This window comes from Poecilia reticulata, linkage group LG2 (genome assembly GCF_000633615.1).
Source record: "Poecilia reticulata strain Guanapo linkage group LG2, Guppy_female_1.0+MT, whole genome shotgun sequence".
Taxonomy (NCBI): domain Eukaryota; kingdom Metazoa; phylum Chordata; class Actinopteri; order Cyprinodontiformes; family Poeciliidae; genus Poecilia; species Poecilia reticulata.
The window spans coordinates 34,486,921-34,514,041 of NC_024332.1; the positions used below are offsets into that span (position 1 = coordinate 34,486,921).

General features: G+C 39.1%; 2 protein-coding genes across 4 annotated transcripts in view; one reads left to right on the top strand and one right to left on the bottom strand.

The window, feature by feature from the left end:
• Nucleotides 1-9,002, top strand: part of bard1 (BRCA1 associated RING domain 1) — a 28,479-nt gene extending 19,477 nt beyond the window's left edge. For both annotated transcript variants that reach the window (XM_017302353.1, XM_008403882.2), the window contains exons 10-11: nucleotides 5,688-5,785; nucleotides 8,396-9,002. In XM_017302353.1, the coding sequence (XP_017157842.1) occupies nucleotides 5,688-5,785; nucleotides 8,396-8,731 (434 nt within the window). In that variant the 3' untranslated portion in view covers nucleotides 8,732-9,002. The remainder of the gene's footprint in view (nucleotides 1-5,687; nucleotides 5,786-8,395) is intronic.
• Nucleotides 9,003-12,680: 3,678 nt separating this feature from the next.
• Nucleotides 12,681-27,121, bottom strand: part of vwc2l (von Willebrand factor C domain containing 2 like) — a 31,909-nt gene continuing 17,468 nt past the window's right edge. For both annotated transcript variants that reach the window (XM_008403874.2, XM_008403870.2), the window contains exons 3-4: nucleotides 24,262-24,391; nucleotides 12,681-18,170 (exon numbers count right to left, since the gene is read on the bottom strand). In XM_008403874.2, the coding sequence (XP_008402096.1) occupies nucleotides 18,022-18,170; nucleotides 24,262-24,391 (279 nt within the window). In that variant the 3' untranslated portion in view covers nucleotides 12,681-18,021. The remainder of the gene's footprint in view (nucleotides 18,171-24,261; nucleotides 24,392-27,121) is intronic.

Sequence of the window (27,121 nt, forward strand, 5' to 3'; positions counted from 1 at the left end):
ATGTTAGTTCTCCTCAATGCCGAAGAAATCTAGAGCAAGTCGTCAAACTTTGTACTCTCTGCAAGCCGTTGAAATCAGACTGCTTGTGTGGAGTTAGGATTTCTAAATGCAGAACACGCACTGCTCTGGGAAACATTCAAAGAAAAATGTTGCAACAGGCAATTTTCAGATCAATAGTTTGTGCCTCCTGTGGTGTGTGCACTCACCTGCTTCCACGTCTGACAGCCAGATGAGGCAGGTGGATGACTGGGGGATAGAATTTGGTTAATGATTACCCCAGAAGTCTTCAATATCGATGGCAATTAAATGATGGCCTAGTCACTTTGTCTCCTCTCGATTTGGTAATCCGAAAACCAGCTTTGCTATTCTCAGCTAGTCCCCCAAACCCCCCTGCCATCCCAGAATCGAGTTAACAAGCAGAAATTCTGAGTAAGCCGGCTTCCAGCAAAGGAAAAAAGAGACTAGCTGTCAAAGAGTTTTCTGGCACCTTGGCGTGCCCTTTGCTGCTGTATTTGTCAGTAGCATCACTTCACTGTCGGTGTGTGCGTGCGTGTTGAGCACAATGCTAGGAGTGCTGCTGCCTGCCAGTTCCACTCTAGATGTGTGTTCCTGTAATATTTTGTGCGTTTGGACCACATTCAGCCCTTTCCTTTTGTTTTCTTTTTTCCTCCACGCTGGCTGAACACTTGACACATCTTCACTCCCTCATGACAGTCACTGTGGCATCTTCTCTGTTTCTGTCCGGGTGTATGTGTGACTTCTCACTGTCACCTGGCCTTGTGTGCCATCGCTGTCATCTAGGCCAAGGCCTGGATTACCTCTTTTGTTAGAATTATGTTTTGTAGCGCGGCTGCTGTTGTTTTAGGGAAGCAGGATTAACATTTTCATCCTGTCTTAAGAAGATTCTCCTTTTGGTTGAGTGGTGGGGGGTAAACTATTAAATAGATTTTTCACAAGTTAAAAATGTTATTCTTTTATGCTTCAATGTAAAAATAAAACCATGCATTTTTATTTAACTTAAGTTTATTTCTTAAAATGCAAGATAGAAACAAACTAATTTGACGTAAGTAACATAGGAAACAAAATGCTAATTAACATGTTGTATATTAACGTATTTGCCCGTTTAAAGTATTTTATTGCTGACCTTTGTAAGGATCAAAACATGGATTTACCAACCGCAACACATTATCCATCTGAAGTTTCTGCTCTGAACTAATTCTTTACTTGTCATGCTCCAATTACGGCACTTTCCCAAAGTGTCTGACTCATCACTGTGTGGTGAGTCACACATCTTCTACTGTCGTTATCAGTTACAGTTGCACCTGTACAGGAAATGGAAACTGCACCACAAATTTAGGATATAAGGTGTTACATGTTGTGTAATGATGGTTCACTTTGCATCAATACAGGTACAGCTTGTTATTTACATACTTTATACTGACTGAGGATTAGAGGTTTACCACGTAAAGATTTTGTATTCACTGAAATTTAGATAGATATAGATGTGTATGTTTGTGTGTGTGTGTATATGTGTGTGTGTGGAGATTAGTATCTACATAGATTTTCTAGATTTTTTCTACATTTTTTATCTACATAGATATATGCATATAGATTTGCAGTGTGCGTATGTTTGTATATCAAGTATCCCAAAAAATATTTAACAACATTTTACATTTATTTATGACAGATTAAAGCTCATTAACTCTTTTCTCTTTTACATGCTGTAAAATATAATAGAAATAGAATAACAAGAATTCAGCTTTTAGTACAAGATCTGTTCAAAATTATAAATAGGTCAGGCTTTTTCTTGCTGATAGTGATTCCTAGTTTTCTTTTACGTCTCAGTTGTAGATTTTGATTTCCACCAATTCCTTGATTTTTTTTTTCCCCCAACAATCAGACTCATAAGAGAGAGAAAAAAATAAAAACATTTGTAGGATTTCTTTGATAGAGGTAGTAGTTTTGAATCCAACATAAAATTTGGTAATTACAATATTGTACTAATTTATGCATCGAATCAAATACAAAAACACAACTTGATTAAATGGTTTATCTCGTAAATTTTCTTCTACATTTTAGTGGAAGACATTTCCGAACTGCCATCATGTTGCCCTAATAGTTTGCAGTTGTTATCCATTCACTGTTTAGGGAAGAAATATATCATATTTTTTTGGTTTGTGACCAACCGATCACTGTTCTGACAGTCGAGTCACATAAAGCAGCAGATTTTCCTTTGCATGTCCAAAGAGCCTTCGTTACCAATCTCAGAATTGAAAGATCGGACCGTTACTTAAAATGAAGTTATGATCATTAACCTGAATGTTTTGTTGCTGTTGCTGTCATGTTGCCAGAGAAAGGGCATTCCTTTCAGTTCACAAGTTCCACCTTTCCTTTTTTAGCCTGCAGTGAGAGGCTGAACAAGGGTCAAGCCTCTGTGAAACATATGACCCTGCCAGAGGCATGACTGCCAGGAACTGGACTCGGGTCTCCTCTCTCTGGGACTGTGTTCAGAATGCAGATGACTCAGATGTGTCTTTGTGTGTGAACTTGAGCCCATTCAGTCCCTCATGTTTAGGGAATGAGATTGGATATGGTTTATTTGTGTTGTTTAGATGCTGCAGGCTGCAGTGTAGAAAATCTGGGAGTAACCACCTCTGAATTTATGTTAGTTTGATTTTAGTCAGCTTTTTCTGTTACAAAATGGTTTAAATTTGGGTTTAGGATTGTTGTCTTGGGGGTAAATGTGATGGTGTCATAATTTTATTGTCCATCTGTTTATAGAACTTGGGTATTCTTCTGCTTTTTTTTTAATCTCATCTCTAAAAGTTGGGGCCAGGAAACTAACTAATTTGAATAATCTCCACAGATTCTGAAGAGAGAATTACAATTATGTGAGAAACTTATGGGCCACAAACCAGTCAAATAAAAAACGGTTTCTCTGCAAACTGTTCAGAGGTATTTATTAAAAATTGGTGGCAAATTAGCATTGGATTGTTTAATATGAGGATATACCAAAGCTTTAAAAAAAATTGCACTTACAAGGACATTTCAGTTTTATATCATACTGTTCCCCCAGTTTAAAGCCCTTTTTAACAAGATAAACAGAACTGTCCCTCCTCCACGTGTTGCAGTGCACTGCCAGTCAGCAGGCTGAAAGGAAGACTGCTCCTACATGCAGAAAAGGCCAGTACGGCTGTTCGGAAATGTATTTTTGTTATCCCAGATAGTCGAGTTGTCGAAACTAAAGAAGTCCTGTGTTTCTTAATAACGTTATCATTTTTAAAAATACACTAAGCAAGCTCTATTTGGCAAACTAATTTATGTAACATCTGTCAAATGATGTCGTACTTGTTTGTTGTTTTTTCATTCTTTGTCTTTGCATTGATTTCTACACCAGGCTACTCAAGACACTAATAATTGAATTGAATGCTTAGTGAAGATGCATGTGTAGATTTCTTCTGTGGTGTGTAATTTTAAGCTTGTGTGGAATATAGAAAGTTGACCTGAAATTTTAATTTGTGAACCAAATTCATGTTTTTGAATATATTTTTTAAAGTTTGGTTTGGACATGTGTATTTAACCACATACTCATGACTAGAGTTTTTTTTAATTACTAAAGTTCTGTGTCTTCTTGTTACTCGTAATTGCCCATATTGCACCTCAGGGCGTCTCTTCAAGGTCATTTTGTTTGAGGATTAAACTCCTCCTGACCTGATCCACGTGTCATAATGAGCTGGCGTTGGTTTAATGTTTAATCAGTGGGGAGCATTTATCTTGCCACTCACTCATTCAGTGACTCACAAAGGTTGGAGGTTAGAAGTTGAACTGAACATAAATAAATATGCTAATAAGTCCTCAGCACTAAGCACAATCGTCCGCAGCGATTAACCTCAGTATCTCTGCTCCTTTTCTTTAGCCCAGCTCCCCTGCAGGAAACAAAGCTATAATTAAGTGGGTTGAAGAAATGTAATCACAGTGCCACACCATTTACCGCTTCCTACAGATATGCATGTATGAATGTATGTAATTTGCTTTATTGTGGCAGGGTCTTTCGCTTGCACACATTTGCACTAATTTTCTCATTTTGTCGAACAGCTGGGAGAAACGTTCCAGAAAATAAAGATGCTGTCGAATAATTGTGGAGGTGGTTGTGAGGTGAAACGTATATGCCGGGCAAGTGTTTCCATGGATACAATGCTGATTAGAATTGTTTCCGTCACTGAGTCGTAAACTATGAATTAATTTTCAGGAATAGACGTAAATGTGGACGGTTAGAGAACGGTTCTGTTTTGTTAGCGATTTAATAAAAAGCAGTGAGTCATAGAGCAACAGATATATGAAACACACAACCTCCCCCTAGCATAGCTACCATCAACACCTTGTAATATGTGAATGAAGAACCTTTGTGCTTAAATGCTCATGGCATTTTCTTTGTTCCAAAGTTTCCATCTGTAAAATGTTAACATTAAGAGTCATTCATCATTCCTTCAGACATCAATGAAAATTATTTATTTGCCCATGTTAAAGATGTAGCAATTGGGAAAAATCTAATCCTTGAGTACTTTTACTTGGTGAAGGTATCAAATTTGACTTTAACAAACTTACTGTCATTGATTTATTTATTTATTTATTTTTGACTGTTACATGAGCCATATGTATAGGAGATATCCTGGCTTTTTAAAGATTTCATTATGACATCCTCCAGAGTATCCAGCGATGGGCATAATTGTCCTCCTATTTAATGTCTCATTTAGTTTTATGCGAGAACGACCTGGAACATTAGTTGCAGAAAAATCTAATCATAGTGTAAATAACATGGTTTCTGTTAAAGTCCCTGTAGAGTTTAGCAAACTTTTACGTTTGAGGGCATTAAGAGAACAGGCTTTCCCTTTTTTTTTTGCTTTCTAAACAATTGTTTATAGATTGTTAGTAGATAACCAATAATGGTTATTATTGTGACTTGCTGAAGTTCTCTAACTGCGATGTCTAAAGATTTTTCTCTCTCCCACCATCCTCCTGACTGAGAGGGGAGGAAATATGAATTTAAAATATGTCTAATTGCCTGTGATGAAGTTGTAATATCTCTATATTTATGGATGAAAGTATTTTTTAGGACATTCTACATTTGGATTTGTCTGAAATTCTGATCCATATCATGTGTATCCATACCATGTAATGCTTGTGATGCGTTTTTAAAAGAAGTTATGAAAAACATTACATCCATCTCACAATTCCTACAACATGATAGCCATCAACAGACAACTTTGATTCATGGGTTGTTTTTTTTTGTTTTTTTTTTTTTTCGTGCATCATCTCTTGATATGCATACAAATTGTTTAATCCCATTTTTATAATAACTTGCTGCTGTAACACAAACATTTCTCCAGCCACTGTGGGACATTTGTATTCTACTCTTTTAAAAAATGTACATTTTCTTATCTTACTGGCCGTCACAGTTTCAGTTGGACTGTGTTCAAGTGTCAAGTTTTGTCTAATATTTACAATGATGGTTGCTTCGTTAACTCCGTAACTCTGGGAGCATCTCTCTGTCAACAACTTCAGCTTTAGCAATCCTTGAAATCTTCTAGCTTGTAACAGTAAACGAGCCTCTCAACTTGTCGCAATCTTTCATGTCAGCATAATCAGCTGCAAGCTTAATTTTGTTTGCTTTATCTGTTTGTCGGCAGGGGTAAAAGCATGTCTGCAGGCGGGAAAGTGGCTGCCTGAAGCTGAGCATGAAGCGGGAGAAGGCCCTCAGCGCAGTCGCATCAACAGATGTAGTTTGGTAAACTTTAAACACACAAATACAGTAAATAAAATAAACAGAGGCATGTTTAGGTTTAATATATTGAATGTGATACACGTAGTTATGCCTCCAAAGCAGCTTTCGGGTTTTTCTTTTTGTCTGATTTGGAGAGGTTAAAATAAAAAGAGCTGAAGCAGCAGCTCAAACTATCCTCAAATGGCGAGACAAACACTTTGCTCTGGCCAAGTCGGAGTCATGACCTCAGACCAAACAAGAATTTGTTGCAAGGCTTGAAAATTGCTGCTTGCTCACCAGACAGCAGATGGATTGAGAGAGCTTGATAGAAAATAAAGCTGAACTTTCTGCCTTGAGGCTCCATTTTCCACCAGAATTACATTTTAGTGTAGCTTTCGCTTATTGATGATGATTGATGTTGCGGGGTGGGGGGGGAGAGATGTTTTAGAATGAAAAACTACAATTTATATAAATTAGTATTGTCGTGTCAGACTCTGGTCCGCATTGCCGGCAGTAAGTCGGGCTCGTTTCCAGTGAGAGTTGGACTCCGCCAAGGCTGCCCTTTGTCACGGATTCTGTTCATTACTTTCATGGACAGAATTTCTAGGCGCAGCCGAGGTGTTGAGGGGATCCGTTTTGGTGGCCTTAGGATCGCATCTCTGCTTTTTGCGGATGACGTGGTCGTGTTGGCTTCATCAGACCGTGATCTGCAGCTCTCACTGGAGCGTTTCGTGGCCGAGTGTGAAGCGGCCGGGATGAGGCTCAGTGCCTCCAAATCCGAGGCCATGGTCTTGAGCCGGACAAGGGTAGAGTGCCTTCTCCGGGTCARGGGGGTCGTCCTGCCTCAAGTGGAGGAGTTTAAGTATCTGGGGATCTTGTTCACGAATGAGGGAAGAGGGGAGCGGGAGATTGACAGGTGGATTGGGGCAGCGTCTGCCGTGAAGCGGGCGCTGTACCGGTCCGTCGTGGTGAAGAGAGAACTGAGTCAAAAAGCGAAGCTCTCGATTTACCAGTCGATCTACGTTCCCACCCTCATCTATTGTCATGAGATTTTGGTCATGACCGAAAGAACGAGATCACGGATACAAGCGGCCGAAATGGGTTTCCCCTGCAGGGTGGCTGGGCTCTCCCTTAGAGATAGGGTGAGAAGCTTGGTCATCCGGAAGGGACTCAGAGTAGAACCGCTGCTCCTCCACGTCGAGAGGAGCCAGTTGAGGTGRCTCGGGCATCTGGTCAGGATGCCTCCTGGTGATGTGTTTCAGGCACGTCCCACCGGGAGGAGGCCTCGGGGAAGACCCAGAACATGCTGGAGGGACTATGTCTCTCGGCTGGCCTGGGAACGCCTTGGGAATCCTGACTTTCTGATTAAAGAATATGTGGATGAAGCTAAAGAATTAGTTGATAACAAGAGGGGCCTTCCAACCTCAGAGCTGGAGCTCATCGCCCAATATTAATTGTCAAAAATACCAGTGAAAAGAGCAAAAAGCTGGTCAGCAACATGCCAGAAGGGTGTGATTGCTGAAATGCCAACAGAGTGCTCCTATTTATTTCACGTCATTTTTAATACAATGTAAATTCAAACAGATAAATCATTTTGTTAATAATCCCTTGAAATAATCCTTTTAAATTGTTCATTTTTCTTTTGAGGTATGTCTGTCTCATCTCCCCTCAGAAATAAACATCTTGGTTGAAATTTAATTATTTAACATTTTAATCTGCACATTGAGTTTGTATATTTCCTGCCACATAAAGCACATAAAGCAAAGAGAAGTTAAGACAGGTGAGGTGGCTCAGGCATCTGGTCAGGATGCCTCCTGGACGCCTCCCTGGTGAGGTGTTCTGGGCACGTCCCACCGGGAGGAGGCCTCAGGGAAGACCCAGGACACGCTGGAGCGACTATGTCTCTCGGCTGGCCTGGGAACGCCTTGGGTTTCCCCCGGAGGARCTGGAAGAAGTGGCTGGGGAGAGGGAAGTCTGGGCCTCCCTTCTGAAGCTGCTGCGCCCGCGATCCGACCCCAGATAAGCGGAAGAAGATGGATGGATGGATGGATGGATGGATGGATGGATGGATAGTATTGTCGTTGGACAATGTCAGTATGAGAAGCTATTTGCTTTACAAATGATAGGACAGTGCTTTTCTCTTTTTTATTCTTTTTTGCTGAAAGGACAAAAAATTCTAACTTTTAATGTGGTACCGTAAATGGTAATAAAGACACTCGTGCACTTGTTATAAAAAAGGGAACTTCATTTAAAGTATAATTATAGAACATCATTACTTGAAATGCTATACTCTGTGAACAGTTCTCTAATTCAGTGCCACTTTAAACAGCAACACTAGTTAGTTTCTTTTGAAGGTGAGATTTTTGAAAATCTCTTATTGGCAAAGTGTCTAAGTTAAGCACTTGTACAGTAAATTTGATAGCATTTACGAATTTCATAGAGATTTAATTCAATCTTTTGGAGAATTATTTTGCCTTGAGAACACAAGAGCCTCAGATCTGTTTTATCTGTTTGTGTTTCATGTCTTCTGAGCTACGATTTTGATGGAATAATAATTATTCATCTGGAATCAGGAGCCATCCAAGCATGACAAAAACCTAAATGACACATTTAACTAGAGTTTTGTTTCTCCAGCTTCCACCGCTTTTCGATGGCTGTTTCTTCTTCCTCCTCGGCTCCTTTAAGGGGACGACCAAAACCGAGCTCGCCAAGCTGTTGCGAGAAGGAGGCGGCCAACTTCTGAGCCGGCAGCCAAAGCCGGACAGCGACGTTACACAGACTCTGAATGCAGCAGCCTACCATGCAGAGCCAGGCTCTGACCAGGCGCTCTGCACCCAGTACATCATCTACGACCCACAGGGAACCTACAAGCCGGCGGTTGTCAGGCGAGGGAAAGTGTGGTCCGCTCCCTCAACCTGGATCATCGACTGCATTGCAGCCTTCAGCCTCCTCCCTGTGCCTGAGCATTAAATTACTATCTGTTTTTCTTCCTTTTTTATTCAGTATGAATAACATTTCTCTAGATTTTAATCACTCTGAATGCTTTTTAACTTGTGGTACATTGGTTGTTTTCTATCACAGATAACTAATTCCTTTGGAAACTAAAATAATTATGTATAATTTTATGATCCTGTAAGTGTTTAAAATGACACGGATTCTAATAAAGTTCTTTTTAGACTTGTATTATTAACTAATGTTTGCTTTCAGTGCCTCATAAGACTGAAATGACTACAATGGAAATTGGAAAAAAAAAATAATCCAGCCAATAAGTTTGTGTTTTCAGAAAATTAGTTTATATAGTTTCTGTGGAGTAGTTTGTGTAATTGTATGTTTCTCTGAATTAAAAATATTCTTCAGTATATTATATTTGTTTGTTTTTTTTATTATGTAGAGACTGCTAGTAGAAGTGTAATGATTTTTGGACTCCTAAACTAATAAAGGAAAGAAATCTAAAAAGGTCAAATTCAGGAATTTATTTGTATGATTAGAGCTACGTCAACAAAAAGGGATTGGTTCTTAGTTTGTCATAAGGCAAAACAATTCTCTGTTTATCTGTCATTTGCTTGGGTACCTGGAAACAAGAAATATGACCAGAAATGACGGCTTTAAAACACCAGTCTAATGTATGCAGTCTGTGAAATTAGTTATTGAAATAAAATTTCAATATTTAAGTTTGTTGGATTGAAACCATATTTACTTAAAATATAGTTTTTCTTAACAAGTCAGTCAATGTTTATTGTTTAACGCCACTTATGATGTCCACATGCCTGCAGGTGCCACATTTATCATGTTCAATTATTTGCAAGTGTAAACACTGGGAATGTCCAGCCTTCAGGAAGGAAAAGGGCTCTGTGTCCCAGAGATTTAAAGGTGCCTCCCAGCTAGTAAAAAAGTATCATTATCCATCATAAAACAAGTCTAGTACTGACATAAGCTGAGAGACCCCTCACAGATAAAGAAGACATTACACCAAAACCATCATTTAAGCCAGTTCACCGTTATATTCAAGGAGAAACGAAGGATCTAAATTTTTGATTCTGATAAATCTAAAATGAATGTTTGGCTGAAAGACCATTAATGGCACGCTAGGGGTACTCACCCCCTGACCTGACAGTTTTGTTGATTTCTCATCAACTGGCATTTTTTGGCACTATGTTTGTGTGAGTGAAAGCAGGAAAAGAGGCCTGTTGGTTAGCTGTTCCCCCTTTTTTAGACTGGACTTGGGGGACGTGGCAGTTCTAGTGGCGGCTGGTCCATAGGAGGCGCTGTCCTCATATGTGAAAGGCAGATTATGTATAAATAAATGACAATTTTATTTTATAGTGTGTTCCAACCTAAAACAATTTGAACTGTTTACAAATTTCCATCACCTGCTGACTCGACAGTAAATTTTCGCCCACAGACATCTTTCATAACTCTTCCGTAGCGCTAGACTACAGCGCCTCTGAAATGAAATAACCAGTTTTATAAGGTTGCTGGGGAAAATTAAAACAATATTTGGAGAATCAGCATCACTGAAAGTAACATTTATGATGCGCTGAAAATGTGTGAAAGTTTTGGGTCTATGGGAAAGAAGTTGATGTTGGCGAGAAGAGCAACAGCCAGTCGGAAGCTTAGAACGAATTGAATTCTCCATCTTGATTATGGAGGATTTTCCAGATGGCAGGTAAACTATTTCTGTTGTTCAGCAAGTTTTTTTGTTCTTAGCTACAATATTGCTTTGCTCTTTCCCTGTTTGCATTTTCTGTTCACCAGCTGATTCCAATTGTCCTTTGCCGTTCATAGAACTTTGCTCCTGTTAGCATAATGCTAATGCTGTATTTCTAGGATTCCTCCTAAAGATTATCATGATGCTCCTGTTGCATTTTTTGAGCTTCCGCTGCTGCTATAATGTTGATGTTTGCTTTATATCTTAATGGCTGTAGAACAGATGGCCATTTTGTTGTGGTGTTGTAGGCGGAAATTAAGGCTGTTGGCTGCTGAGCCTGTTGTGTGACCAACGGCTACAAGGGATGTGTCGTCCCTGTTTGGTGTGAAGTCTTGCCGCTGGGGTTTGTTGTGGGTCCTGGGCCAGTGGGAGTTGGTGCTGGGTTCCAGGGCCCACCATTCTGTGCTTCTTTGGCCTGCGGTCAGCTGTTCCTGTCCTTCACTGATGACCTGCCTCTGTGCAGGGTGTATGGCTACCCTGGGGTGGTGCCTTGTGTCTCAGTGCCTGAGGCGGCCGTCCACCTGTCCTCCATTGCTCTTTCTTGGAAGCCGTGTGTTGCAGGGCTTCTATCATTCACCCCACTGTGACAAACCCACTCTCATACGTACACCCACTAATCATACACAGTTATCCATACTTGCTGAAACACCATCCCCAACACACAACCACAAATAATCCAAATGGTTGAAGATCAAACGTACTTGGAACTTTACACCAACATGCACTTTGATGTTGTATGGAGTCTTGAGTTAATAAAGTTAATCACAGCTTGTTTCCTTGAGGAAATTTGCATCGTCACAGGCAACCAGCTTCTCCATATAGTATGCCTGAAATGCCGTAAAACCCCCTCTCCCCAAAAAAACTTTCTAGGCAGTGCTCACAGCAGCTGAAGGATAAATAGTTTTTCCTCAAAGACAAAGTACAATATATCCAGGCCACACTAGATACATTAATCCCTCTAACATAGGCTCTCTCTGGTATTTTTTTTTCTTCTCACCTGTTAACTCTAAAGAGGTTAGACATTCAGATCTGATCCTGAGGAGGTGGTGAAACGATAACAATAAATCAGCAGTCTTGATGTAAAGTTTCTGTCCGGTGCTCCAAGCTGCCTTGTGAGCTGAACCACCCTGCAGAGAAAGTCCGTGGATCTGGGTTGAGGTCTGCAGTTAGATCGGCTGAAATTGGATTGAATTAGATCATAATTTGCCACCTCTTGACAACAACACTCCGGCACAGGCTCGGCATCAGCGCCCGTCGAGCTGCAGTTCAATTCGAGCACTTTCATCTGTTGCTCAAAATTCTACTCTGCAGGCTGTTTTGTTTGTTGCCATGTGAAATCAATGTTGTGCATGTGTGTGTGTGCATTTTATTTATTTATTTATTTTTTTTATGTGATTTTTAAATTTTTTTTATTGCAAATGAATATAGGAGAAAGAGATAATTATCTAATTGAGAATGTCTGCTTAGTATATAATAAACAATAGGTCCCCAAAAACCGGACAGAAAGTCAAAGTTATGTGTAGAACAGGAAAATAAAGCCCTGGCACTCAAAAAGACGTTCAGGTATGTGCACTTTAAATACCCTCTGCTGGCCATTTCCCAAGATACCATTTTCAGCGGGATTAGTAAGGGACACGCCTAATTGCTATTGATTGCAATGTGCTGCATAAAATTGCTTCCCCCTTTTTTGTTCATGGTGGGAGGTTGAGGAGGGCAATTAGCAAGGAGGACGAGATAGAAGCCCGGACTGGCTTGTAATGAAATGGAATGGAAGAACGAACCAGTGAGTAATGCCCTTGAACTCAGAGAGCATTACAAAACCATTAAGCACTGGTATCTCCCTATTCTTCCTCTCCTACAACCATGAGCCAACAGGACTGTGTGTTTTTTCATTTTCTTTTTTTTTTTTATTATTTATTTATTTGGATATCCTCTGCCTTGGAAACGTAATACCTTAGGGTTTTGCTGCTTTCTGGTTCACCGAACCAGTTGTTGTGTTTAGCAAAAATAAAAAGAATTCAGTAGGATTTGTCCAGAAAGCATCCTCTAAGTCATGTTTCTTCTTCTTCTTCTTCTTTTTTATTTTTGGAGGTGTTTTCGTGTCTCTCAAGTTGATCTGGGGCAACAAATTGCAAAACTTCCTCCTGATTTAAAAAAATAAAACAAAATCAAATGGCTGAACACAACCGAAAAAAGAACTGACACACATCCTTTGAATAACACTTCTTTTTATGTCTATTTAACAAAATATTTTGTTGTCTAAATGAATAATACATATTTTGTAATTTCTGATGACAATTTTTTTTTTTTTTTCCTCTCCAGCTGAGATTTCAGAATACACATTTTACTTTTGAAGATATTTACATATAAACAACTAGTGGAGCACCAAGGATTGCTGTGAAATTTGGACTCTGTTTTTCAGTTTCAATTGAACTTGTGTGAGCATGTATTCAAATACAATCAGAGATGCTCGTGAGTTAAAATGTTCCTATGATCTGAGTCCACTGTCAACTAATCCTTAGTGCTTGCCCCCCTCCCCCACCCAAAAAATAATACAATTGATTGTATAGTAACAGTGTTTTAATCTTTCTTTACCACATCTGTGTTGGTTTTCAGGCACACTTCATTTAACAGTTTTGTTGCTGAATAAAATAATAAGAGGGGGGAAAAAAAACACAATCGTTGACAGTTTCCAGCTACAGTAAGTCGGTGTCTCGTGGAAAAAGCAAAAAGAGGGGGAACCTGTACAAAATGCCGATGTACAAGCCTGCAGTGTGAAGACAGGACAGATGGAATTGTTTGAACAAAACATTTGCAAACGTACAAAAAGACTCAACTTTCTTGCAAGAAAGTCCACAAAGACAGACAGAGCAGCCGATCCGTCCTTCCACGCATTTTCAAGGAGAATAGTAATGGGAGGCTAGGAGAACAGCAGATGTGTGCTGCTTTTTTGTAAGGTAGTGTCTTTTGTTTTACTAAAGCCTTACGGCTGTATGCTTCACCATGTAATTTCCTAAAGAAAGCCACTGGGATAATCTGCTGATTAACAAGTGATTTTACTTCAAATGCAAACCAAGAAAAAATAAAAAGACATATGCAGCAGTGCAGCGCTGCTGCATGCCTGCATTCAATCTACTGCAACGAAGCATAAACGCAGCTATAAATGTACAGTTTCCTGATTGATTTGATCTCTGAGAGCAACCTGAATAACAACTCCGCTCCAACATTTGCAGCAACACTTGATCTAAAGTCTAGGCTGTTTTACTTTCTGTTGACAACCACTTCACCTTCGGTCGTTCTACTTTCCAGCTCAAGCAATGAGAGCAGCTCACCAAATCAAGAAAATGAGAAACCATTGTTCATCCAATTTAGTTTGCTAAAAGCTGTGCGCTTCAGAGGCGTTGGAAATGCATTTGTGAGAGCAAGCACTACAGTGAGCTACAATGTCACATTGCAATAAGGATCAAGTAGCTTTCGTGTGCAAATCATATCCACCACTTTTGCATCTTCTCTCTCTTTTTCTTTCCCTCTCTCTCTCTCTCCCTTTTTTTTACCTTTATCAAATGCCTGTGTATTTTTAGATCCATCCTCTTGAGTTTCGGCTGTGAATGAACTGCTCTTGTCCTTGTACTCGTGTTGAACCCACTGGCTGTTTCTAGAACGTCGGAGGATAAAACAATGAATAGTTTTGGGGGTAAAATCTAACAGTGAATCACAGCACGGAGGAATGATACAAGCCAGCACTTAGAAAAGTCCAGAGCTGTTCAGTCTGTGTGTTTGCCAAAGGCCATACTTTGTGAATCGTATCTGGAACAGTAGCAATAAGGCATCTGTGGTGGCAGCGTAGCCTTTGAGTCCTGTCCATACAGTATGTGGTGCTGTCAGTTTGAACTGTCTTTCTTTCTGCTCAGTCAGTCTCGGCTTTGACCTGTAATCGTAGGATTTTTTTTTCTTTTTCCTCCCTGTTTTGGATACATCTAAAAGCTGAATAATTAGATGGCATTTAAAGTTATTATGATGAATGAATTTCCTTTCATAATTCTGAAATGTCTGGAGCACAGAGGCCGCAGCTGATAAACCATTCGTGTCAGCGTTGCTTTATGAGCCTGCAGACCTCTCGCCAGATAGATGAGCTCTGTCTGTGCACAACGAAAGATACTAAATCAAAGCAGCTAAAAGATGAAAATGATGCAAACTCTGTTGTTGCTCTTAGATAGTATGTTTTTTTTTTTTTTTTTAAAGTAAAGGTGTGTGAAGTTGTGTTAGTTTTGTTATCTGAAGTCGTACAGATTGCTGTGGGAGTTTGTAGAAAAAGTCAATCTGCCACTTTAGCTGATTCCTGAAATGGAACAGTTTAAATACATTGGTAATGTGCTTAGGATGCAACACTAGGGTATTTTAGTGAATATTTACTATATACTGTTTCACAAGAGACTCGTTATACGTTTTCTTAGCCATTTTTGATGCAGTTGTACAAAATGACAGCATTTTAGCCTTTTCCCCAGTTTTTCAAATTGAGATGATGTACTGCATTTTGATTCAAATGTTAAAAATGCTTGACAGTGGGTGATGCTTGTCATACAGTGACTGTAGATATCAGTGAAGGCTTTATATTAGCAAGTTAGCATGAAACAAACCACTGCCTTAAGCTCCAATAGACTTGGAAATTTAGAGAAACAGCATATTCACCAGCTAGTTAATTTCCCTGGGACGTCTGCATCTGTGAACAAAAGGAGACAGTGTAGCTAGAAAGATAATTGGAAAATGCTGCATAGACCAACTGAACCAATGCCTTAAAATCAAACATTAAGTGCAACTTGATATGATGGGATTAGATAACTATATTAATCCCCTGTGGTACAGCTGTGAGGAATTTTATATCACAGAGGACTTAATTACCTCAAGAAAAATGTTTAAGAGGTGCAAATAATGGCATATTGTAGGTTGTCTGTGCTGTATTTTTAAAGCTAGGTTGGTTCTCATGCTGTGGGAGTGGGTTAAGTAATTCTAGGGTTTTATATCAAACTTGCCCTTTTCCATTCCATTTTTGACAGCTTGTCATACAGTGACTGTAGATATCAGTCACTGTATAATACATTGTAAGCAATAAAATAAAATTGCACAGTAATTTTATTGACTCTACCTAATTAAACTTTAATGTTCCTCTATTTGTCTTCATAATATGACATTTTATTGTTTTACAGTAGGTTGAGACACTATAGGTTGTTTGATGAGCTGTTAGCTTAGCTTCACTGAGGAATTATAATTTTGCAGCAAAATCACTGCAATATTTTGTTGGGCTATTACAGTGGAAGTCTGATGATCTCTTCAAAGAAAATTACCTAAAATCTCATATCTGTTTAAGTTGATAATCCCGGATTTTTGAAATAAGGTTATGAGCAGAAGTGAACATTTTTACATAACTTTTTACAGGACTTACTTTGCTATTAGGTAATTACTCGGACCACAAATACTTTTGTTTCATTACATTTCATGTAGGAACATTATTGGTGGTACCCAATCTCTTTCCTTTATTTCCTGCATAAATACTTATTGGCTTTCGTGAAAATAACCATATGATGCAAGAGTGATGATGATAACAATTTCAAGCTTCATAAAATAACAATTACATAAACTGCAATGAGGTTTTTGAGAATTGTTATATGAAGGTGATCTAATTTAATGTTGGGTCTCTTGTTAACTTCAGTCCCTGTGACTGAATAATATGGATTTACACTAAATGACGATGCAAAGATATTTATTTGCTGTTGGTAAGACATTAACTGCTTAAAACCTTTTAACATAAATTTCAAAGATTCCTAACAGCCTCTTTAAAACTGAACTTTACCTAATTTCAAGTTTCAAGACATGCAGCAGATATCCATACTTTGGGATCCTTCTAAAATTAGTTTTAATGCCTTTTAAGGTGACATACCTCTTTAGTCACAGGTCTTTAATCCTCTGTTCATTGCTGTCTCATTACAGAGGGCTAGAAGCTGCTATTAAGCAACTCATCCATCACTGCACAGGAATGGGGTTTAAAAGGTTAACGGAAACAGATTTTCTTGAAACGCTGGGAAAAAAAATTCCTTGTGATGAATGGCGGGAGCATACGGAAAATCACCTTTGGATTAATGAGTAGTATTTATCAAGTGAAAGATTTTATGTTTATGGTGCCTTGGTAAGGCGCTTCGATATATTAGCCTTGCTGTTTATTATTGCGATGGCCACACAGCTGCTCTACACTGGCTGAGACATTCTGGTGCATTTAAGAGAGAGCGGAGTGAAAATCTGTGTCATAATCAGTGTTACATTTTAGAGCTCTGTATCTCGGCGCGCCTTATGCATGTGGTTTATGCGCCTCAGTGAGTGCAGAGCGGCAAACCGTCTTGAGACGGTGGATGAATGACACGGCTGCATCGTCACAGGGACATCACACTTGTGAATGCTGCCTAAAAGCGCTTCACCATGTGCAGATTCCCCCCCCCCCCCTTTTGTGTGCCGGTTCGTGCTAAATGTGCCCAGCAAGCAGGCTTCGCCAAGCACCCAGCTGGATGATTTATTACAGAATACTCCTGATTAAGGAAAATTAAAGCGGGCTGCTCTTGGCTCACTAAGTGCTTTGATAACAAGTTCAAGCAGCTAGTTAGTTGGCGGATCTGGACCTCTGAGAAAAAAAAAAAAAAAAAGACAAACAATGAAACCAGTTGGTCAGGAAGGGCTGTAGTTTCTGCTCATCAAAAGGGTTGCAGTGGCTGCCATCTTGCTTGCGCCTCAGCTACACGTGGTAATGCTGATCTCCTCAGTTTGTGCTGCTCTTACACAGAGACACGGCACAAAGTAATGGGATACTTATAAAGGAAAAAAAAAACAGTTAGGATTTTTGTGGTTTATGAAATATGACAATGACAGGGTAGAGATGAGCAACAGCCACACTGATTTTAAAAAGTCTTATGAAGACAAACGTTGATGTGCCTTTTGTAAACAAGCTCTCGGAGGGAAGTTGGGGAGCTCAAGCTTATCTGCAGTGGTAATCCTAGTATAACCAGGAGAACATAAAAAAGCTCAGTAAAGTGTGCTTTAAATTTTTTTTTTCTTCTTTTTTTTTTTTTTTTCTTGCTGTTCGAACTTTACAACACCAGCGTGGCCGTGAAGAACACATAGTAACAACAAGCTGATGACATACATACAGAAACTTGACATGAGCAGTTCAACATTGCCGGTGGATAGGAAAGAGTTCAAGAAGCTTAGAAAGTTTCTGAGAGAAAGCAGCAGAGTCAACTTTTGAAAATATATAGGCCGAGTAAAACTGCAGGGCGGGAACAGCCGTGAGACAAGTTCCATTATCTTCTCACTGGCAAAAAATTTTGTATTTGTGTGAAGTTCGTGAGAGCATCTCTTCAATTCTACACTGTCTCTGGTTTTCTTTTTACTCTTTTTGTTTTGTTTTTTTTGTTGTAGGAATTGTGCTCATGCCCTGTCAATCATATAAAATGGCGCAGTAGGCAGAGCTTCGCCTGAGTTTATTCACCATCCGCAGTGGAGTCTCTCTTTATGAAGACTGGCCGTTGAGACATTCCCGCCGCAAGCACTGCGCCGGCTTCCACCAGTCTCCGTTGTGGCAGCGGCAGATGGTGCAGTCGTCCACCTTTACTTCCTTTCCGGCTGGGATGATCGTCGTTCCGGCAAAGCAATTTGGACCTGCCGCATGAGAAGGAATGGAGGGGGAGGGGGGGAGAAAGGGAAAAGGAGGTAGAAACACAGGAAACGAGGAGTGAGAACGACAAGAAATGGATGCATCTCCCCCGAGAGCTTTCTCTTTGCAGAAGGGGTGGTGGAGTGATGCAGAGAACTGGGGGGGGGGAGTTAGGGGAGTCAGAGCAGACGCACAGATCTTTTCACAGGCACGCACCGATGGGCTTGTTTTTGCAACACTAAAGCGCTTTTGTTAGTCTCCCCTTCTCCCTCGACATGGAGCGCTTTGCATCCTAATGCGCCACGAGCAGAGGAGCCTGCCAGGCGCTGGCTTGGCAGCACTGAGAGGCTGGAGTGCACAAAGAGAGGCAGAGGAAGAGAGAGAAAGCTGCTTTGAGAGGGCAGAGGGAGGGTTGGTGTTAATCACTTCACTTCTGTATGAAAGAGCCACAGAACTCCTTGTAGTTTTCTTTTTTCTTTCTTCTCCTACAAATGCAAGAACAGACTTGCAAGGCAATAAAGTACTCAGATTAATTTTGACATCTGATTTATCCGTAAAGCTCAGTAGGATTTACCTTTGTGGATTTCATCTTGTTGATAGGATTCCTTTTTAAAATGTGCTTGTGTACCACTGGAACACACACCATTCCCATGTATTTGGTAATCTGAGCTGTGGTGCAGAGGCAGATACTGTTTAAAGATTAAAATGTTTTCTTGTAGGCTAAATCTGCTGCGACCTGCATGATGTTACAGGTAAAAACCGAGCAGTTTTCCTGTTTATTTTTTCCATTCCTAAAGGTGAACTGAAGGTATCTCTCCCCATCCCTCGTGAGACAAAATAAGTAGGTGTGCAGAATTTGCCTAGTTTTACTCATTTGAACAAAGTAATCAACAGCTCAACTGGCGTGACAATCACTTGAGATTGCTCTCAGCATCCCTCCCTGTACAACCTGCATGACTGACGACTCCTCTACAACTTGCTATAAAAAAAACCAAAATGTGTCATAACTCTTGAAGACAGAGTCGCTTTCAGGGCCAGTAGTCATTTTAGTGTCCCTGTAAAACTGATTTACTGAGAGATAATCTAATGTGAGAGGTGTAAATGGCTGTCAGCTGGAAAAGTTACATGGTTCCTGTCCGTGTACCTGCCACATGTCTGGAAACTGGAGGAGAAAACTTCAATCATTTTAGAAAAACAAAAAGGTCTTCACTCACCAGCGACTTTATTAGCTGCATCTTGTTGGACCCCACTTTAACGTCAGAAGTGCCTTAATTAGTTCTGGTTTACATTAAACCAGGTGTCAGAAATATTCTTCTGAAGAAAGTATTTTTTTGGATTAAGATGTGGTGACTGTCGAGGTTAATAGAGAACACTTTATTACATACTCATGAAATGAGTTTCAGTTATTTTTTGTTTTGTTTTTTAGCTCTGATACGTTGTGTATGATACTTCTGTTTATTCTCCTCTGACATCATTGGTGCATAAAACCAATGCAGCTCACTTGATGCTATTTCGTGGGTCACTTTCTGTAAACTGAGAGATCCCTGTGCATAAATATCCTTGTAGATTTTTCTACAAGGCATTTTCTAAAAACTTTGACCAGTCATCAGGCACCAGCAGAATGCATTGAGTGGAAGTGCCATGATTGGCTGATTCACTAATTATGTTAACAAGCAGTTAAAAATGTATACCTAACAAAGTGGCCAGTCTATTTGTCTAAGTCTATTTGTAGCTGTGTTATGAGAACAATATGATACTAATTAACTTAATAAAAAATATATACAGTATATGTAATCCATCAGGCCTCTGCCCTAACCATAACTTCAAAAATCAAAGTGAATAAATAATCTTTGGATTTATGTTAGAAAGTTATTCATGTTATAAAGTTATTCCCTCTTCAAAAAACATTTCTGCGCTTTGATTTTTGTCATGCATGCTTCATGAATTCTTGAATCTCCCGTGGCAGCTATTTGGAGATGTCTATTTCTGTAACACTCCTCCTCGGAGCTGCAGTCTCCAGCTGAGCCTCCGCCTCACAGAGCACCCCTCCCCGTGACTCCCCCACACAACTCCACCAGACTAGTGGCAGCAGCAATTAGCAAACACCTGGTAGAACTCAGGGTCTGCTGAACTTATTGTACAAACTACTTCTCAGTCCAACGCTCCTAAGAAGTTGTAAACAGCATAACGAGAAGTGTTGTGACGACGTGCGTGTCGGAGAGTGTCAGAGTTTCTTGAAGGTACAGAGGTCATTTTAAGATGTCAAATTTCTTTTGTCAGGTTTGTTATACACAGCAATTTTCTACCAACTGAAGGTAACATAGTTACTTGATAGTGCTATAAAATGACACTATGTGCCTGGGTAATACACTACCCCTTTAAAATAATTTTGACCCATAGGTCAGAGTCAGTTTTGGTTCCCTGAAGACACCAGGTCCAGTACATTAGCCACAAATAAACTTCAAGGCTTTTGATCCTTGTTTATGTTAGACAAAAATGTTGTGTTTGTACTTTCTTCTCAATGTTTTTAATAGTTAGTTTAAGAAATATGAGACTTTTACAGTCCAATGGTTTCCCTCAAACTAAAGTCATATTTGGAAAAAGCAGGTGGAAATGAAGTAAATATCCCTGAACAGCAAGCCAAAAGAGCACGATGTCTACCAGGAGTTCTCATCTTCCTCATATGCCTTAGCATAGATAATTTTAATCTTATTCGGTGGTTGGGTGGAGAATGTTGACCTGGTAAAGGTCCCTTTGATCTGAGCTTAGAGGAGACACTGAAAGTGCTTGCCAAGTCTTAACTCCCATTGATCTACCTCTAGACAGCTGGCACAGGTTACAGGACAAACTCAGTTGAGGTTGATGTGGGCTGAGTGTGACCAGTGCTGCTGCCAAGTGTTAACATTTTACAGCCAGACAGGCTTAGGGACACAAGAACACAGTTTCAGCTTCCTGTTTTCCTCCACAAAGGATGTTTGATCGCTGCTCTTAAGTGCTCACCAGTTGTTGCCAATTTGTGAGAGCAGAATAATTGCATATTTACCTGACCTGTTTGCTGAATGAATACATATACTACTTATTAAATACATATTACCTATTATACAATGATAAGTTATATTTTTTAGCGAAGAAAATCATAAAAGATGTCCTCAAGCTCTCCATCTTAATAATCAAAGCTGTGGCAATACAGTGGGACCCACAGGCATGGGTCTATTGTTTTATAAATTAAAGATAAAGTAGGATTACACCAATCCAAATAGGGTAATACACATCCTCTTGTTCTAATATTTACTAATACCAATATCTTTACTTCTCTTTTATTTGAGTGAAAGGTAGAGGAATTGTATTTGTTTTGCAGGTTGTGGTTACTGCCCCCCATGTTATATTAATTCTTGTAAATTTGTTAGATTAATTGTGTTTTGTCTGGATCTGTTTTGGCGAAATCCTCTTTATTTTACTTTTTTTTATCATCGCACTTCATTTTTATTGCATGTTCCCTGCTTTTCTTTCATGTTGCTCTTGCTTTTTGCTCCCCCTTCACACCTAATTTGTTCCAATTTGCTAACTGTCACACCTGCCCTGGATCTGTCCTTTACTCGCTGAGGGTAAATAAAGTTCCTGGTTTTTACAGGTTATTTTTTTTTACATCTTTTGCATTGTATAGTCTGTTCTGTTAGCAAATTCTGTTGTCATTGTTTTACGGATTGTTATCTTTGACCGATGTCACCTCTGGTGTCTAGCTTGAATACAGTCTTTCTTCTCCTTTGCCTCACAACACTAAGAGCTTTTCTGTGATGGCTGCCCCTCCTCCCCCCACACACAACACCACCAATGGAGCAATTGGTGCCATGCCAACATCCCAGTATAAGTTTTAATCATTAAAAGCAGAGTTTATTCACTGAACTACAATATAAAAATATGCGAGTTCTGGGAGGCTGCTAAGTGCTGCCACATTAACCGACATATCCATTAAAAATGTTGTCATAAAGATTTTGACGTATGGTAACATTCAGTTCTATAACAGCCCATGGTTTGACCTTACTGCTTAGGGCTGATTTCAACATTATCTTCACAGCATTATACTGATGTAAGTGATTAAATAAATGTTTTAAAACATACGCTGTTGTTTTATAACACTATTTATTATTTTTGTCTCACTGAAAATATGACGGGAAGCATTTTTTTTTTTTCTTAAACTAGTTGTTTCCAATTGGTCAGCATCATCATTACTAGCAGAGGAGTCCCACAAGGATGATTCTTGGACCCACTGCTGTGTCTTATCGTCAAATCAATGGGTTAAACTATTTTTGTTTCTTTTCTTTAAAGGACCCAAGTCTGAATGTTTATGATCTCTACAGGCTTCTAAAAAGGTAATAAAAAAATAATTAACAGTAAAAATTGTACAACAAAGAGTACCAGAAAATAGCGCAAATGAGACAAGTCTTTCCTATGGTTATTTGAAGCACAAACCTGGGCTGCACTTCTCACATTTCCACTTGTCCAATGCTAGTCAACTGGCTAAAAAAAGGCCCAACATTTCCATAACTTACCACAAAGACAAAGTTACATGTTTTGAAATATCAACCTTAGCAAAAAAAAAAAGTGGGCAGTTATAGTGTGGAAACTAAAGGAGCATTACACATCAATCTCACTAAGTGAGATTATACAATCTCACACTTGATTGATTACACATCAATCAAGTGTGGTTTTGTTATACAAAAAACGATTTTTGTCTAACAGAAATTGGTTTATGTTATACAAAACCAATTAGATAATGCTATACATTTTTACTTCCGTTTCTTGTCCATGTATAGTTACAGGTTATTGTATTATGAGAATCCTGTGCTGCTCTTGCCTCTTCAAAAGCCACAAAGCCAAGAGCAACATTCTGCCAAGCAAACATTTAATTGAAAAATACTTTGAAAATTAAATTTCAGACTCTGGTCTCAAACTATAAGGTAAAAATCTTCCATAGTAAAGGATGCATAAATATTGCTCAGAACAACAAAACGTCTTGCTCCACTCTACCAAATAAATAGTTCAATAAATAAAAAGAAGTGCTTACTGAGCTCTTTTGCACAGCAGTGTAATTATTTAGAAAAATGCATGCCTCACCCTGACAGGTGGTTTGACTCAAGCATGTCTTCATCCCACTTGTTTGTTCTCTGCCCAGAAGTGAGAGCTAAACATCACCCCCTCTTTGTCCTCTCTTCACATCCCCAAGCCTTCCACTTGTATTGAGATTTATGTGTATCCCAGAGTCTGACCAAACGCCCTTGGGGCACCTGCAAACAGCAGGCCCTCCCTGAAATGCCAAGGGTGCCATTGTGTCCTGTCAGGCTGAATTAGATCTCCTCAAGCAGCTTCGGCAGCCTTGTTACTGTAGGTGTTTTTGTGTGAGGAAAGATGTGTTGGTTTATCACTACACACAATGGACATAAACAAAATACTTAGTGTAAAAGGAAATGTGGACTGTCTTGATGAAATGCAGGTCAACTGCTACGGAAGCATCGCTTTTCAAATGCACCTGTATGTATTTTAGTTCCAAACGCATTCTCTTTATGAATGCAGCATCGTGTTCAGGCTATGAATTTGATATTACCCAAAGTGCCCTTTGCGTGCGATGTTTCCAACAGCTTGACTTTAGTCATAAAGTTCCATCTGTCCCTCAGGAATTGGAACTTGCTAAGGGAAGCCACCCACCTCGCCTTGCAAATAGTCAATGAACCATTGGAATCCTATAATTCTAATTTAGAGATTGGCTGTATGTGACAAGGGCGCCTGGGCGCTTGCAGATAAAAAGCCCTCCAAGGACCCATTAGTCCTTCGTACCATCGCCTTTAATCAATGGGCTAATGTTTACTCTGCTTAGTGTGTCATTTATAATTAAAACTAGTACTGCTCATTAGTGTCTTGTGGGCCACAGGTAATAATTTTAATACATAAAACATCAGTTACGTCCTCATCTTCTAAGGGCCTAAAATCATCTGGTGATGCTGTAGATAAACTTGCTCTCACTTGTTTAAGAAAAACCGAATAACTCTAAAGAAATCTAATGTGCGCCGATTTCCTGAGAATGTCAAGATGAATGCTTACCATGTTTACAGATGGGACAGCACTGCTCCGGCTCATAAACAGGGTTGACACACTCTGGGACGGCGCAGTCGGACACCACACAGTGTACCTCGTTATTTGGTTCGCAGCGGCACCATTCACAGGGCGACGGCTGTGGGCAGAGGAAGAGAGAAGAAATCTGGGTCAGATGATTCATTTGGTTTTACCTTAATGAATGTGTTTTTTTTTTTCATGCATGTGTGTGGGCTACAATTAAAACAAAGGTTGCTGAACTCTGAAAGGCAAATGATAAATTAAGAAAAGAATGCTCAAATCAAATTTATAATTCTTTTGTTCAGCCCTGGAAAAACAAGTGAGGAAAAATGTCTGTTTTTTACTGCAACAGTAGAAATCAGAGTGAAGCAATGGCTTGAAATAACATTTGATTGTCTGGCATAACACAATTGATAGTCAAGGATCTATTTTCAACAAACTCAGTATAATAAAAAAAAAAATGTCATTTTGGATCAAGAGAGTTTCTGCTGTGTTCAAAAATGTTAGAAATTCTAACTTATTGTACATGAGGCGAAACAACCTTTAGGAAATGCACATACACTTATTTTGGGTGCATACTTAGAGCATTTTTATTGCATGATAATGCCACAGAGACCAACAGAATATAAGATAAGAATAAATTACACATTGCTAATTAAACAGATACAAATTAGATGACATATGAAAACAACTGGTTGCACAGATTTTTCATTTCAGTGTCAGAGTAAAGATGGCTAAATACATACGGGCATCCCACTTTTTAATGTTTGCACAACAAAAAATATAATTTCCCTTGTACATCGCAAGTATCTGATACTTTTTGTTTAATGTGTAAATTAATGTATATGGGAGCCTTAAACGGTGTGAGAATGCCGTTGTTCAAAAAAGAATAGGGGATCTGGGAAAATAGATGGTGACAAATACAGTGTGTCACTGGAAGAAAACCAGAACTTAAGACTGAGGCTGATGCTGCCTTTCCAACAGGTGAACAACCCAAAACATACAGTCAAAGCTACAGTTGAATAATTTAGATCAAGGTATAATCATATGCTGCAATGACTCAGTCAAATCCAGTTGAGAATCTATGGCAAAAACTGCTTTGTTAAATATTCTCTAGTAAAGTTAAATGCTAAAGATATGCTTTTAAGAGTATTATTTGTTCAAAGTTTTAAATACACTGAATAATTGCAGTTTTGTATGACCGCTGAGACAAATCATAAGACAGTCGAACAGTAAAGGATCAAAAACCCTGCAAAATAGTAAACGCACTGAAATCAACCATAATGTTACTTCCAATGCAATATGATCCAATTGTTAAAACACTGCCACAAGGTGTGCACACACATTTAAATAGCTAGAGACACACAAATCAGGTCAATAGACAGTATAACATATCTTAAAAAAAAATTAAACATGGACATTAATGAAGGAATATCACTGGCCACACGGTCACTGTCAGGGCGAAGAAACCTGGGTAACATTACCCCTTTCTACAGACATAACACAGAAAGGAGTCCTCCATTGTCATGCCAACTTTGGTCCTTACAAAACTGACCTCATTCTTACATTTTTGAACAGACTTTACAACATTATGACTGCTGCAAACCAAAGGGACTTTGCCTTGCTAATGAAAACTTTGCCTGGAAAGTTGTCAAGGCACTGTGGAAAACTGGGTGGTTAGATGCAGATCTTATTGTCTTTCTGGATTTGGGCCAATGCAGTAAACTGTGAGGCAAATAAATCCACTGGTCTATACAACTGGTGTCATGTGGGGATGGTGAAATTATTTTTACACTTTCTGTGTATAAATATCAAAGATGCTTTGAGATAAACATGGGAGTGTTCAACTGAATCAAACAGTCAAATCATATGATGGATGTTTTGATAAGAAAATAAGGTTTTTGTAAGAAATTGTAGTATTGACTGAAGTCTTCCATTTTGTTAATAATCTGCAGTGTTGTGCTAATTGTGTGAAGTGCTTTGAAAAACCAGGCCCTGTTTTCAAAAGTAGGCTTAAGCAAGTGGGGGAAAAAAACTGTATTCTTCCACTTCACCATCATGTTTTTCTCGATCTACTTCTTAAAATCCAATTAAATACATTTTAAGTTTTTCGTTTGAATCTGGCAAAATGTGGAAAAGGTCAAGAGGGAATACTTTTTACAATAAGCTGTAAATGATGAACTTGACAGCAAACTGCTGCTCTTCTACATGAATACGTAGTGCAGTAGAACATGGTTTAATGAGGAAATTGTGACTATTAAATTAAGTTTCAGATAACATTTGTACATAAACTTAAAAGAAGGAAAAAAAAAAAGGCTAGAGTGTATAGCAATTCACTAGGCCGAATAAACGTCACTGTGCAGCGAATTCTCTAGCTGGCCTGGCTTAATACATTAAATATATGGATCTTAAATGTGTAGGTATGAATTATTGCAATTATAGACTTGTTCTTACTCCTATTTACTGTCATCATCGGCAAACAGCTGCTTGCTTTGGCAACAAGAAGTCTGTTGGCAAGAAAATGACCATGTTGCAACACTGACACTGTGCTTGGGGATTGATGGGTTATTCATTTTGTTTATGTCATCAGCTATGTCAGATGCTGTAACTCCCACAAAATTACTAAATCTGCAAGCAACTGCAACAGCAGCTGCACAGCACAGGTTTATACAAATAAGTGATTTAATGTTTCAATGAGGCTGTATTGTCATGTGGTTGTGACTATAAGTCTAAAGTCATCTTTTTGCTGGAAAAAAAAATATTTTTCTCTCTAGGGTCTTGCTTCTTTGCTTTTGTGAACACCAGTTTTATATTCTGTTTGTATTTTACATTATGTATATCCTTGTAG